Below are 16,145 nucleotides of genomic sequence, written 5' to 3'. Positions count from 1 at the left end.
CTAGTAACTGAACCCCATTTTGTTTTCTGTTTTGCTTTGTTTTTATAAATTTATGTATTTATTTATTATTTATTGGATGTGTTGGGTCTTTGTTGCTGCACGTGGGCTTTCTCTAGTTGTGGTGAGCGGGGGCTACTCTTGGTTGTGGTGGGCGGGCTTCTCATTGCGGTGGCTTCTCTTGTTGTGGAGCACGAGCTCTAGGCGGGTGGGCTTCAGTAGTTGCGGCACGTGGGCTCAGTAGTTGTGGCGCACGGGCTTCGTTGCTCCGCGGCATGTGGGATCTTCCCGGACCGAGGCTCGAACCCGTGTCCCCTGCGTTGGCAGGTGGATTCTTAACCGCTGCGCCACCAGGGAAGCCCCTGAACCCCATTTTGTGACACTGACCCCCAACTTCTCTCAGCCTCGCAGACAGCACCATAACTAACACAATAGAAAAGGAGTGGTGTGCTTCAGTTTTCCTGGAGTGAGGGGCGCTTACAACAGTGGGAAGTGGTAGAAAACATAGATTGTGGAGGGACACAGCTGCTAAACGGTGAGATTTAGACTTCGTTCTTTTATTCAGAATTAGAAGGACTCAGAGACCCTCCTCCCCGATCCCTCTTCTCCCAACACTAGCAGCTCTCGCGACACGCCCCACGTGACTCCTCCTCCAGCCAAATGCCACCTCTCTAACTGGCTCACGTGTTCGTCTGGCCTTCCAGGCAGTCAGGAGCTCCCACCGCACGGGCCTGTCTCACGCATTGTCTGCCTCCTCCCAGCCCTGAGTCCACAGCTCATACTTCAAGGACAACATACACTGATTCAGAACTATTTTATTTGAAGAGATTTTCTTCTGTCGTTCTAAACACAACAGAATGCGGTTTGAGTAAGTGCTTTGTAGGCATCATTGTACTGAAATGAATCATGTGCTGTGTTTACATTTTAAGCCACACTTGAAATTGAAGACTCAATACAACCTTGTCAACAAAGAATCAGTCATAACAAAACATAACTATTCATTCTACGGATTATCATTTTGTCTAAAATGACCACTAGATATGAAAACCTTGCAGAGACATCGAAAGAGTCCCCATTAAGTATTTTTTTAGAAAAATGACACAAGAATGCAAATGACATTTTCTTTCTCTTTACTAGTAAGAGACTGTGACATCCATTTGACAGAGCACCAGCCAACTCTATCAAGGTCATTACAGCACCCTTTGCAACTCAGAATTGACCGTCTTTTACATTTAATCTGTCTCCTACAGGAATGGATAAAAATGGTTACTTCAAGGGCAGAAGTCAGCCTGTGTCAACCGGTGTGTATTTTGTATCGTGTTCCTAAATTAACACCAGAAAATGAAAACTAAATACTCTCATGTGAATGAAACATACCCTTTGACAGTTATCACAAAGGCAAAAACTCAACTGACTTTCAGTCAGGACTAGTGTCTCAATGTCCATTTCTTTATTAATCCTTTTTATGGAAGTGTGTTAAAGGCACAGGTACAAACGCATACGTGAACAGCTTGCTTCTCTCCCAATACCTGCCTGCTTCCCTGGCTTTGCTCCTCCTTTTCATGGGATCAAGCTGCTGAGCTCTCAGCTCCATAAGCTGTGGAGCCTGGTAAGTATTTTAAATAAAGCAGATCTCCTATCATTCTTTTCTGAAAAATGAAGTACAGAGAAGACTACGGAAAGTAGTGAGAAAAGAGCATACTGTGAAAAACAGAAACCATAGGATGTAATGTTCAAATCTAGAGAAAAGCTGGTTCATGATGACTGTTAGTCAACCATAAAGTAGGGGACAGACTGGAACCAGGATTGAAGAGGCAGGAAGGCCAGGGAGCCCCAGTGCGCCTGACAAAAGTGGGCATCTTCCAGACGAACAGTCTAGTTACGACCATCACGACAAACACTTTCACAAGGCTGTAAGCTCTTCAAGGCCGGGGATGGTGGCTTACTTATGTCTGTATCCCCACTTCTTAGCACTTTCTCTCACATGATAGATATTTAATACATATTTCTGGGAACCAGGGAACTGAGCTGAATCAGCTCACTGCTTTCAAAGCCATCTTGGGTGGTGTCTACTCACGTAATTCATTCACTCCTCTGCCTAAGGCAGGGATGACAAATCGACTTCATCTCACTCTGATGCACTGGTAGTGGATGCCTGGAAGCATTAATGACACAGATCTTAAGACCAGTTCCTGTCCGGGAGGAGAGGAGTGCCGCTCATTCACAATGCCTCCTTGAAAGAATGGTGGCACAGATGTTCTGCATTCCCACCCCTGATGCAGGAGAAAGGCATCTAACAACCCACCCATATTCCCTTTCTGTTGCTATGCTGTCTCTCCAGTGCTCTGCACTAAGCCACTGCTTATTAAATGCTGGTTGACCAGGAAGCCCAAAGCCTTTCCACTTGATTTACCTGTGCAGCCAAACAGGTAGAGCCATGAATTTACCTGGAAATCTGAAAACACGGCATCCACACTGCTCGGTAATGGTTTATTGAAAGAGAACAGGCATTTACTTGATTACTCTCTCTGTAGAGAAAGAGCTTTGTCCATCTCAGTACAACTTTAATTGATATCTAAGGCATTTGGAATGACTTGGGATTTTGGTTCAAAACAAATGGCAGAGTGAAATTCTCTTTGGTATTCATGCTTAATCTACATCTACTTGCTTCTTACTAGTACCCATGACCTTCTCAGTATGTCTTTGTTAAGATTTAACAAATACGGTTGAAATAGTCAACTCCTACACATGCATCAGAAAAGCAAAGGGAGAGGCCTCTGAAACTAAGGGTGCAGAAGAGAAAGCCAGAAAGAATGACAGGAAGAACCAACAACCTTCCTCTAACAATTCACACTCAGGACTCATTCTGCCATTCAGACCGTTCTCAGTGAAATAAGCCGCCTCTGGCAGGGTGGCCACCACTGGGGTCCTCTCAGTAACTCCCCTCCCTACAGAGAGGTCAGCACCCCTCAGAAGCATCTCTGAAAAGAAGGAGAACATGTATAGAGAAAGAGAGGAAACAAAGGGAGACTTTCAAAGCAACATTGCCTTCGTCACAGGTACAGCCTTTAGTGTAACATTGGCACCAGTGAGAGAACAGGGCTAAATTAAAATTACCCTCAAAATGCCAACACAGCTGACGTGTACAGCAGGAAGGATAATGTCCCAAATCCACAGATCTGTCCTACTGCACTTTCCACTTTGCCTACGTACCACTGGCAGCCCCAAGAAACAGTCTTGTTAGGAGTCTGCGTATCTTAGAGAGAGCTTAATATGCCAGATGGGTGCAAATGCAAATACACACACACACACAGAGTTGCACATAAACACACACATCAAACCTGGTTTATAAAAAGAGCTTTGTGGATCAGAGTATGCCTTCACTTGGTCCAAGCATCTAGTTGTCAGCATTCAGAAAATGGACCCAAAGAATGTAATGAGGAAGAGAACTGGTTGGCAGGAATAATACTGTAGTTTTTACAATGTGGGTATTTACGAGCTAATCTCCAATTGTTTGTCCAGAATTAATTCAACTGGCTAGAATCTTATGAATATATAAGGATAAGCCTTAAAGATGTTAAGATCTATAGTAACAAAAGTTAATGCTATCTAAAATAAATTAGATTTTTAAATATATGTAATGAAATTCTTGGTCATTGGAAATTCAATTCTATAGTGAATATAAATTAATATAACTCTATTATTAAAGTACCATTTCCAGGAAGATTTCAGTTCAGAGTTGTTGTTTTTTTAAAAAAGAAAAAAAAAGGCTAAGTATTTGAGAACAAATGGATCTGGCTTAGAAACCCTTAAATAGCGTTGAAAGGAGAGTGCTGATAAGATTTGGTGACAAGATGCAAAGATCTGTCTCCAGGTCCGCAATAAAGACACCTCATTTTACCTAACAGAAGTATTGCTGAAAAGTTATGCAACTAGAATTTTTACAAGTAGACCCTAATTTTAAAAATACCATAATATATGTACGGGACGCCACAGCTGCCCGGAAACCCTGGGGTGACTCCTTGGGTAAAGTGAAGCCTGTCAAGGTTACCGCCTCCTCTGTGACAGCTGCATGGTGAATGCATACTAGAGGCGCTCAGCACGTGTGCTGAGTGCATGAATTTGCTGCAACAGTTTTTCTTTTTCTACGGGAGTTTCTTAAAGCGGGGCATGCTGAAACTGGAATGTTAGGACAGAAAGATACGGTCCAGCTCACAGTTTAAACTTATTCCATCACAGAAAATCAGGGAATCTCAGAAAGTGTTTTTCAATGAAGATAAAATTTCTTTACGTGCGTGTATACAGGCATATCTTGTTTCATTGCGCTTCACTTGATTGCACTTCGAAGATAACGCGTTTTTTATAAATTGAAGATCTGCGGCAACCCCAGCTTGTCAGGTATAAGGGTTGGCATTTTTTAGCAATAGAGCATTTTTAAAGTAAGGTATGTACATTGTTTTTCTAGACATAGTACTATTGCACACTTAACAGACGACAGTATAGTGTATATATAACCGTTATACATGCTGGGAAACCCAAAAATTCTTGCAACTTGCTTTATTGCAGTGGTCTGGAACTGAACTATCTCTGAGATACGCCTGTATATTTTTAAAGAAATGCTGATCTGTAACTGGCAGAAGATTGTATTCATTTGTTAACTGACTTACTGTAAACAACTGCTTGAGCTGGATTCCACTTGATTTACCAACCAAGGCAAGCAGAGCACCTTACCAGATTCCAGAAATCCTACCAGATCCATTCCATCTCTGTAGGGGCTTCTTCCCCTCTCTCCAGCACAAACGTTTCAAAGCTACCCTCACCTTACCCCACAAAAGCAAAGCATGAATTAAAAAGCCGAGATTAAATTAGAAAGGTGCCTGACCGAAATATAAAGTTACTGTTTCAAACTTTAAAAAAAGAACTAAGTCAAATACAGTCAATAAAATAACTCTCAAAGGCATTTTTCCCCGTTATTTGGTGCTTCCTTTCCTTCCCACTTAAATTTAAGACTCGATTTTAAAAACACAGAGATCTGTCCTTTTAAAAGAACAGAATGGAACAATATATCCTCTCTTTTAAGAAATACAGAACACCTAGCAATACAACTCATCTGACCACATAAATCTGCAATCTGCTACGTAAATGAAATAAGAGGTTATACCTTCCTATTTACTCAGCATTCATAACTGTAAAAGAAGACTGGAAAAATAGCTGAGAATGTTTTTATGCAGGTTTTGGGGAGGACTGGGTACTGGTTCCACTGGTGTAAGTTTCCTGGGAAGTCGTGTGCAAATAAAATATACGAACATAGAACCTATTTTAAATACACTGCAATATATGCGGGTGTGACCGGGGGAGAAAGACAGTGTTAATATGTTTGTCAAGTAAATTAATAACCAAAAAAATAATCTCTCACTTAAGGTATCAATGATATTTCAAGTGACCTAAATAAAACTGATTTTAAAATCATCTTTACCATTCATGCCAATTATTGACTTTGGCCCTTTACCAAGCAGGCACAATGAATCTTCTTTTTGAGAATCAGTTTCAGTCACTGGCCGAAGGGTATCACATTTGTATGAAAACATTATCATGGATTTGCTCCCATAATTTAAAAATCAATAATTAAAAAAATAATAAAGTTGGTCTCTTTTTTTCCACAAGTTTTCAAGTAATTAGTTCAAGTAGGTGTATTTACAGCTTTTGTATAAATGACCTAAACCCCACATTTTCCCTTTAAAAATCAGTCTCTCTCGAAATTAGACATGGTTCTTTTGTTTTTTGGTCTTGAACCAGGTTTCTTTTAAATACTAAGTCGATTCAGTCATGTCTCTGCTTTATTGGGCAGATAAAGTGAAGAGACCAGCAAGTTGTGTCCAAAGGCTGGGAAACGCCTAAAGGCTTCCCAGCTATCCGAAAAGATGTTGTACTTGAGGAAGACTCGGTGTTCCAAGCTGGTGGACAGGGTCACGTCTCTGCTCATGATGTAGATGCCGTCATTGTGAAGCGCGCACGTCAGGTTGAGGCCCGACTTGGACGTGTTCTCCTTGAGGTAGAGCCACTGGCGGGTGACAGTGTTGTAGGACTGCACGGTGAGCATGTCCTCGCTCTGGCTGCCCCTCCGGGTGGGCCCCAGCTCGTGGAGACAGCCCCCCACGATGTAGATGGTCTCCTCCACGGACACCATCTGCTGCTTGCGGATGTGGACGTCGCACGTTTCAAAGAGCGTCCAGGTGTCAGCGGAGGGGCAGTACCGCAAGATGTTCAGGTTCCGGTCTGAAAGGCAGGAAGAAGCCGCATGATGACACAGCGACCGGGAGCAAGGCCGGCTGCCTGGGCTGGACATACACGCCTACCTCCACCTGAGTGATTGGCTAACACAGAGGCAAAACTATTTCAGGAAAGCCGAGGTTGGGGAAATAGTTTTCGAAATGGCTGGGAGGAGATCCGTGCAGAATCATCCCCACTGGCCTGCCGGGTACGTCCCCTGCCTGGGAGGCTGTCAGAGTCGGTCAGGCCAGGCCAGGCAGATGAGCCGCTGTGACAGAGCACCCCCTCCTCCCTGGGACCCTTGCAACTTTGAGAACCACCAGGCCAACGTACAAAGAATCCGAGCCTCAGAACCCTCATCAGTATCTACTGAATGACTGACTGCTTAACGCAGACGACTGGCAGAGCCCCAAGAGGATCTATCCTTGACAACAGATTCTACAAAACAAGCCAAGCGAGCCGAGCAGGATCTCTGGAGCTGTCTAAAGGAAAGGACGCAGAGCTGCATGTCAGGAGAGATGCAAGCAAATCTCACCTCTGACCTTCAAGCCACAGAATCATTGGCAATTCTGTTTCCCAACTGTAACACCAGAGACACACTGGCAAAGGCCGTTCCCCCTTCCCCACCCGTTTCACAAGAGATGGTTAATTATTGTGTGGATAAAATCGGATGGTAAATGAAAGACTACCCTGACATCATTTTGAAGAGCTTTTTCCAGGAAAATTATTGCCTACTCTCTTTTTGAAAAATGCTTGTGAAATTTAAAATATCTAGTTTCATTTTTCTTTTTTTCTATCGTTCTTTTTTTTCTCCTTTTCTCCTCAAGGAAAGAATAAATGGAATATTTTAGACTTAGAAAAAAAAAACTAAAAATGCTCTGAATTAGCCAAAATAATGAACTTTCTGTTTGTTGTTGTTTTTTAAACAACAAAATCAGTGTACGAGACAGTCCAGCTTGGGAACTGATGTCCAAGTGACGCGCACAGCCTTTTGATGGCTGCAGAAGCTGGGAGGAGTACTTGATCCTGAGACAGAAGGACCCACTCACAGTGGGCAGTAATTAGAGCGCCACTGTGCTCTCTGATACCAAGTCAAGTGTCTCCTAAGAGGGCACAGAGGGAAGGGAAAGGAGTCCAGATCCTGTGTGTGCACCCGTCCGGAGCCTGCAGAAATGTCAAAATTGTTACAACTTCTGTTTTCCACCAAGACTATGACCTCCCCTCTTTCTTTTCTTTGTAGCGACTGTGATACAGCTCATCCTAGGAGTCAGCCCTAGGGAGTTTGGTTACTAATCTATCCAACTAGTGCCCCTCAGTAACCCCTCCCCACCCCACGAATAAAAGACTTATTCTAGCACAGCTTCAATGTATTTATTTCTCAGGTCCAGGTCTGAAGGTCCTTCCAGGTCTTCTGTAAATGTTTTCTCTCCTCACCCAACAAGGGCTCAGACCATGATGAGGTCGTTTGAGTTGGCGGAAAGATCTTTCTGCTTTTACATTTAGAGTTGATTCTGACATTTAACAAATCACCTTTCTTCCTTTTAGTGGTTACTACTACTTTCTATCGAATTTCATTTCTTCAGTGCCGGCCAAAGAATTAAAACAATCAAAGAGCTATCATAAAAATCACAAACTCTTCCTTACTAAATTTTAAAAGTCTCACCTAACGTAAGAAGTCGGCAGGCTACGAAGCCAACCTTAAGTCCTGAATTTTTTTTTTTTCATGACAATTATGACTTCTTGTTTTCAAGACAAGGAACTATTAGGAAGTGCTGGGAAGAGCCCAAGCAGAGGAGGAGGGGGGGCTTCAGAGGACGAGGAACTGTCCTGCCCTCCCATCGTAGAAAACTCGTTTTCAGTCCTTACACAAACAGTCATCCGTCCACGTCACCTAACCATCCCATCATGGGGATTTGGCTCAGGGAAGCCGGGACAGGAATCACAGTGGGTGGCCCAAGTCAAGAAGGCACTTTAGTAGCGGCTTGTGAAACTAGAAAACACACAAGCAAGGGTTTTCCAGGTCAACTCTAAAGAACATTTGCTCAGTCAGGGTCATGGAAAAACTAGGAAATCTACCAGGGGCATAGTCTTCAGGTTACAGTGCTTCCTGTCAGCGCTTCCCAGCTCCTGGTTAGAAGAGAAGCCAAGGGATATGTGTGCATTGGGTCAGCCCACAGGGCGCATTCTGTGTCACAAAATCTAGGGAGGAATCAGAATTCTTAGAAATGTGCAAAAGTAAATAACTGTATTTACTTTCCTAGGAGAGAAGACACACAGATACACATAGAGGTACATATGCACGCACAGGAATTCACCCGGGTCTATGGTTTAGTCAAGTCTATAAAGTTGACCACTGTAACCTGAACACCAATGTTGAAGGTGAAAGAAATGACTGCTAGGTCTCATTTTCTTTCAAGTATCCGTAAAGGAAAAGCTGGCAATTATCTTATCATCAGTGGAGAGTCACTAGGGACAAGTAATGAAAACTTGGAGTGAAAAAGAAGAAGCCTCACTGTTCTCCTCTTCCCATGTCACCACTGCATCTTCTTAAACGCATAAATAAACATAACCACCTGCAGAAAGCTGAATGGTGACCCCTTGAAACATATGTTCGTCTTCTAACCCCCAGAACTTTTGAATGTGACTTTTTATTGGATGTAATTTAGTTAAGAATCTCAAGACGAGGTCATCCTGGATTACCCAGCTGGGCTCTAAATCCAATGAGATGCGTGTCTTTATAAGAGACAGAAGAGGAAGACACGGATACACACAGAGGAGACAGAGGCAGGGATTGGAATCATGCAGCCTCTAGCCAAGGAACACCTGGCGCCACCAGAGCAGGGAAGAGGCAAGGAAGGTTTCTGCCCTAGAGCCTTCGGGGGAGCGTGATCCTCCTGACACCTTGTCTTCAGACTCCTGGCCTCCAGAACTGTGAGAGAATACATTTCTGTTGCTTTAGGCCACCAAGTTTGTGGTCATTTGTTAAGTCAGCCACAGGAAACTAAAACACCGCCTACCACCCTCCCCACCAATCAACTGTTCAGAGGTACTCTAAGAAGTGTTCATCAAAATCTTTCGCTGTCACCAAAAAAAAAAAAAAAAAAGTAAATCAGATGCTCATAAAATACCTTACATTTAACTTCTTCCTCAAACATATATCCCCAAAACAAGACACATCTGGTTATGCTGAAAGAATTTTTGCCACCTACTTCATATTATTATTATGTGGATTTCTGTTCTTTGCAAAGTTATAAATGGTCACATGCAGCTTCCTGGGGCCATCAGCACACGCCTGTTATCAGCCAGGGCTGGAGAGCTCTGTCCTGCCCATATCACACCATACAGGGGTGATAGGTTATTTCACTACGTCAAATATAATGGTAACTCTACTACTTCAATGTGGCTAAGAGTCCAGTTATGCCTTTTCTAAAAGTTCTGGGCATTACACAGTCAGACAGATCAAAAGAAGAAATAAACTGCCTTGGCCATGAGATAACTTGGAAACAACTGCTTTATGGGAAGGAAAGAGATAACAGGAAAGACACACCTCTTCCTGGTGGCCCACCATTGCCTTTCTTACTGTTAATAATAGAAAACCAAGTAACAGAAAACCAAGCTGTGAGATGCTTCCTACCAAGACCAGCGGTATAAAACCTCTGGAGAAACTTTTTATTTCCATATCATTAACTATAAAATGCCGACCCACAAAAGTGAAAAACACACATGCACGGTTTAACAAACAGCACAACCCCTTCCCATCACTGGTCAGGAAAGAATCCTCTTCATGTACTGGCTCCTTCTATGATATGGGAACAACCGCCTGGAGCTGAACTTCTGGAATCTGTATCTGATATGCTTGTGCCCAAACACAAGGGAGAAAGTGAAAACAAAGATCTGCAAGAATGCTGTGGCACTAAATTCCATAGTGTTGGACGGGGCGGATTCAGTGTGCGTTTGGGAGAAGGATGGGAGTTACCCAGCCAAGTCACAGGATGGCTGACCACAAGGTGGGGTTTCCAAAGCAGGAAGAAAATCCATTTTGCTCACAGCTCCCCCTCCCCCTTTCAATTTTCATGCTCACACAAAGGCATCAAAGGCCCCTCCTCTCCAAACTGTCCCTGTCATACAGGATGCTCTTTTTTCCAGATATGTAAATATATACTATGTAATACATAAAATCACACTAGAGGGTTTCCTCCAGCCCCTGCTGTCCTTTCCCAGGCTGCCAAAGCTCACGTGTAGGAGGACCACTTACTAGGCCCCTTTACTTACCTCTCGTAGTATATCCTCCAATGACATAAATGTTCCCCTTACACTCACACGCAGAAAACTCAGCCAGAGGGTTTGGTAAGGGTGCCACGAAATTCCAGGCATCCTGCTCGGGGCTGTAACATTCAACGTTAGAAACGGCCTGCCCACCAATGGCATAGAGTTTTGAATTAACAGCCACGAGTTTGAAGTTAGACCTGAAAGAGAGACACAAAGGCCCACAAAGTCAGTTCTTTTGATCATTCAGAAGACAGGGACTTCCCTGGTGGTCCAGTGGTAAAGAATCCACTTTACAATGCGGGGGACGCAGGTTCGATCCCTGGTCAGGGAACTAAGATCCCACATGCCTCGGGGCAACTAAGCCCATACGCCACAACTACTGAGTTCACACGCCTCAACGAGAGAGCCCACATGCCGCGAACTACAGAGCCCATGCGCCCTGGAACCCGCGCGCCACAACTAGAGAGAGAAAACCCACGCACCACGACTAGAGAGAAGCCCACGCACCACAACGAAGAGTCCGCGTGCCGCAACTAAGACCCGACGCAGCCAAAAACGTAAATTAAATAAATAAATAAAGGATAATTTAAAAAAAGAAGAAGTAAGACAAAACGGACTTTCCCGGTCCAGTGGTTAAGACTCCGCACTTCCAATGGAGTGGGCACGGGTTTGATCCCTGATTGGGGAACTAAGATCCCGCGAGCTGCACGGCGCAGCCAAAAATAAAATGTACAGCTTTTGAAAGCGAAACATTAGGCCAGTATAAACAAGAAAAAAGAAGTAAGACAACGGCATGATCTGCTAAAGCAGCGTGAGGAATCTGCTGGATATTTGAAGGAAATGAGCTCTCCAATTTGGGTGCCTGGGGACAAAGGAATGACTGGACGGCATCTCAAATTTCACTCTTGTCCCCAAGAATCCACAAGTTTGGTGCATTCTCCAAACTTTAGCTATTGAAGATAAGCAATTTTCAATATAACAAGGACTAATCTTGCTTTGCTTAAACCAAGAACCACTGTGTATGTGCTAAACTCAATACCTCTATACTTCAAGAAACATAAATGTAAAAATACACTTCAATAAAAAATAGAAAAAACCCACATTGTAAATCAACTATACTTCAAAAATAAATAAATAAAATAAACTCAATACCTCTTCCAAGAGTGGGAGCAAGTACCCACCCCATTCCCTTGCCTCTCTCTATTCCCAGTGGGTAGGCTCCATCCTAGGTACACACCAGGGCTTGCCTACACAGACAAGCACATGCAAAGGTTGTTTGCTACAGGGTGGTCCAGACACCCCTTTACCATGAGTTCACCTATGCAGATCACTCGCCCATCCTCCTCGATATGAGGGCGTCTTCTATGTTGCTTCACAACATATAAGGTAGGGGGAGGTAAGCAGTGAACTAATTAAAACTATTTTGGGGCTTCCCTGGTGGCGCAGTGGTTGAGAGTCCGCCTGCCGATGCAGGGGACATGGGTTCGTGCCCCGGTCCGGGAGGATCCCACATGCCGCGGAGTGGCTGGGCCCGTGGGCCATGGCCGCTGAGCCTGTGCGTCCAGAGCCTGTGCTCCGCAACAGGAGAGGCCACAACAGTGAGAGGCCCGCGTACAGCAAAAAAAAAAAAAAAAACTATTTTGATCTGGCATTCTTAGGGTATTCACACATGTTAACAAATACCTCTATCAACAAATGATCACCTATAACAAGAGTAAATAATTTTTAGAAGAGAAATGCATTGGTTTTAAGGCCCATATTCAGTAATACAACTAAACTCTGCTTATCGGCTTCAGATACTAAATAAAAGCCTCATGACTTTCGAATCAAAAAGAAAAAAATTAATTTCTTTCAGTGTAGTACATAAAGATTAATGGACTCTTTGAAGGCCAGGAAGGATATAAGCATTTGCAAGTGCTGGGTCAGCCGACTGTGATACGTGCAACCATCTCAAGTTTACAGTAATACGAGCAGCTTCGTATTACTGTAGGAGCAGGAGACCTGCTTCTAGACCCGCTCTGCTGATAACCAGCTATCTGACCTTTGTCTCTAGCGTGGGGACCATACCCATCACAGGGTGGTCGAGACAATTACACCACACAGCTTATCAGCAAGTACTACACAGAGAAAAGATACCATCACTAAAATTTCTCAGTTTTCTAGTGTTTGAAATAAAGAAGCTAGACCCGGTGAATTCAGAGGCCTCGTCTAATGCCAACACAATGAGCTCTTCAAAAGTAACAACATCCTAAGAAAGAATGGGGGGTAGAGGCTCCAAATGGAAAAAGCATGTCAGAGGGTAGATTAAAAAGCAGCAGGGAACAAGTAGCCATGCCTGATCTCCTGACAGATGTTTAATAAACAATGGTGCATTATGATCTAGAACATATGTTGGTAATAGTCACCTACTAAAAAATTAAGATTTTTTTCAAAGGTCCCTGTAATGTTTACGTTACATTAAAAATGAGTTTTAGCTTAGTTTTGTTTTTCAAATCAGAGAGTAAACAGGGTACTCTTCATCAAGAACCTCCTATTGTCCACTAACCTCAGCCAGCCACTCAGTTTTTCACGCCAATAGACTTCACCGGGGTGGCAGTTACTGGGGGGTCCTTGGTTCCTTTTGCTTACCTTTCCTGCTGCCAATGGTCCTTAAAATCTGACCATGATGCCCTCCCTGTGTGTGCAAATTTGGGGATCCGAAGGAAAGAAAGCTTCAAATTTTACCAGCCCACAATCTGTGTTTGCTTCCCAAAGGTACACAGATAGTAAATTCTGTAAGGTCAGAACAGTTTTTGATATTCCTCCAGCATAATCATTTGTCCTAAGCAATACGTAAGGGGCTTCTTTCTGAGGCTGAACGAATAGGCAGTTAAAAGTAAACAACTCTGTCTCTCCAGACCCCAACATGCTCAAATTCACTTGAAAAGAGAAACACTTTTCCAATATTGAATTTGTTTTATGATGCAATTGCCTCCCAAAAACAGGCCACTTGATGAAGAGGCAGACTGCCAAGGATTATGAACCCAGGCTTGTACAGGGAAGTCTCAGCTCCCCTACTCAACAGCTCTGTGAGCTTGAACAAGTCATTAAATCTCAGCTGATCTGAGTCTCAGTAGGGAAAAGAAAAGCACGTTGTGAGAGTTGAAAAGGGTAACTTGCAGAAAGGGGTCACTAGAGGGAATGCTTGCCTGCATGTCACTGCCTACGTTTCTTAACCTCAGGAGGATGGGTTTCTCATTTGTCAACTGCAATAGTCACTGGCTGTAATGGACAAAGTGCTGGACTTCTGGACAAAGTGCTTTCACTTCCATAAATTCTTGCCTTTTCCCATTTTCTGAAAATAACTTTTCTACTCTCCACATTCTGAAGGGTAAAGGTGTGAATCCAAGCTATCACTGATTTTTAAAAAGTATCACCTCTACAGTGTTTTTTTTTTAATAAATTTATTTATTTATTTTTGGCTGTGTTGGGTCTTCGTTACTACACGTGGGCTTTCTCTAGTTGCGGTGAGCGGGGGCTACTCTTCTCATTGCAGTGGCTTCTCTTGCTGTGGAGCCCAGGCTCTAGGCGCGTGGGCTTCAGTAGTTGTGGCACACAGGCTCAGTAGTTGTGGCTCATGAGCTCTAGAGCGCAGCCTCAGCAGTTGTGGCGCACAGGCTTAGTTGCTCCACGGCATGTGGGATCTTCCCGGACCAGGGCTCGAACCCATGTCCCCTGCATTGGCAGGCGGATTCCTAACCACTGCACCACCAGGGAACTCCCTACAGTGTTTTCTTAATATTGATCCCTGACATACTCCATTCAGGAGGCAAAAAGAATTTTAAATCAAATAACGATTTGTTGTAGCTACATACTTGACTTACAGTAAATAGAAATGAAAGTGACAAAACTGAGATGACGATCTAATTTCTACTTCACTTAGAAGGAATAAAAAGCTTTTGAAATCCTTAAAAGCTGAGTAACACGAACCCAGCCAACCACCAGCACACAGGTATCACAGACTAACAAGAGCTACTGTAACCATCGGAAGGGCAGGATGATTCGGGGTCTGAGTGGCTTAGAGTGCGGGCCCTGTGATATGTGCAAGTTAATGAAACTCATTGAGCCTCAGCTTCCCCTTTGGGAAAATGGGGCCAATAATAATGCCCGTCTCAGAGAGCAGGACATAGGGAGGACATCTAAAGTAGTGACCACGACATGCAGCCCTGAGTGACGGCTCAAGACATGTAAACCGCTGTTAGGATTTGTTGCTTAGAAAAGTTGTTACCATTAGGGTAAAACTTAGAATCAAAGGCAAGCCCCTTTCCCTAGCCCTTTCTCCAGCTCTCCGGGGAGGACTGTGCAGCCTGTGGACCATCAGGGCCTTTTGTCTCCTCTTTCCCCTCTGCCACTTCCCCCAAGCATTACCCTCCCCTAGGGACCAGGGAGGGGAGAAGGGAAGGTTAGGAGACAGAAAAAGTCATGGTGGGGCTTCCCTGGTGGCGCAGTGGTTGAGAGTCTGCCTGCCGATGCAGGGGACGCGGGTTCGTGCCCCGGTCCGGGAAGATCCCACATGCCGCGGAGTGGCTGGGCCGGTGAGCCATGGCCGCTGAGCCTGCGCGTCCGGAGCCCGTGCTCCGCAACGGGAGAGGCCGCGACAGTGAGAGGCCCGCGAACCGCAACAAAAAAAGTCATGGTTGCTCCCTACTACCTACCACCTCTGAGCAAACCTAATGCACAAACCAGTTTAAACTGCTGGCCAAAATTATACTGGGGGGAGGTGAACGGACATATAGTTTACTTCATACTATCCTTGTGCTCCACTGCAATTAACCACAGAGGACAAAATCTCTCGAAGGTTTCATGCCTCTAGAAGTGCTCTAAAATACTAAACTTTGGCTCAGAGGAAAGGGGACAGTCAAAGCTGACAACTGTAATTCCTTCTCTGCCGGGAGACTCGTTTGTTAGGTTTCTCTCCCAACGTTGCTGTGTTCACACACACAACAGGATGGCACAACACGACTCCGATTTCAGAGCAAGGGTGCAAGGCAACAGAAGATACTAGAGATAACTCTAGAAATACAGAAAATAATGAACTGATGGCTGCAACAGTGCCAGTTCCTGCAAGTTATTGCTAATTAAAGTGAGGAAGGGAAGCAAGCAACTCCGTGGGCACACAAGCCTTTACACGTAAAAAGTTATGTCCTGACAACGCCTGAGATCAAATTCACGTTCAGACCACCTGGCAGTGTTGTGTACTTGGACTTCAAAGCAGCCTCTCCAACAGTGCTGTGTACTCACACTGCTGTTTTCAAGTAGTGAGCACAGCACTAAACGTCTCTTTGTGTTTTTTGTTTGTTTTTGTTTTTGCACCATTTTCTCCAGGGTGCAAAGGGCTTTATAAAATCTCCCAGTCCCAGAGTTCCCGCCTATCTCTTGTTATTTAAGATTCTGGGATCACTGCACTGTTCAGTCCCTGGGGAAAGCGGGCTGCTCTGCCTTTGACCCCTTTGTCAACCATCCGAATACATCGCAAAGGCAGTGAATCGAGGTAGATGTGAAATGCTGTGTAACCAGAGGCCTAAAGGTGCCCTTTGTACTCAAGGTTCTAAGTTTCCTCCAGTGTTTTC

At 44.2% G+C, this 16,145-nt stretch overlaps 1 protein-coding gene across 1 annotated transcript in view; it reads right to left on the bottom strand.

The window, feature by feature from the left end:
• Positions 1–796: 796 nt before the first annotated feature.
• Positions 797–16,145, bottom strand: part of KLHL42 (kelch like family member 42) — a 21,274-nt gene continuing 5,925 nt past the window's right edge. The window contains exons 2-3 of the mRNA XM_004270892.4: positions 10,540–10,733; positions 797–6,273 (exon numbers count right to left, since the gene is read on the bottom strand). Coding sequence (XP_004270940.1) covers positions 5,822–6,273; positions 10,540–10,733 — 646 coding nt within the window. The 3' untranslated portion in view covers positions 797–5,821. The remainder of the gene's footprint in view (positions 6,274–10,539; positions 10,734–16,145) is intronic.

This window comes from Orcinus orca, chromosome 11, assembly GCF_937001465.1.
Source record: "Orcinus orca chromosome 11, mOrcOrc1.1, whole genome shotgun sequence".
Lineage (NCBI taxonomy): Eukaryota > Metazoa > Chordata > Mammalia > Artiodactyla > Delphinidae > Orcinus > Orcinus orca.
Note: the sequence above shows the minus strand (reverse complement) of the source record. Positions and strands in the feature narration are given on the sequence as shown.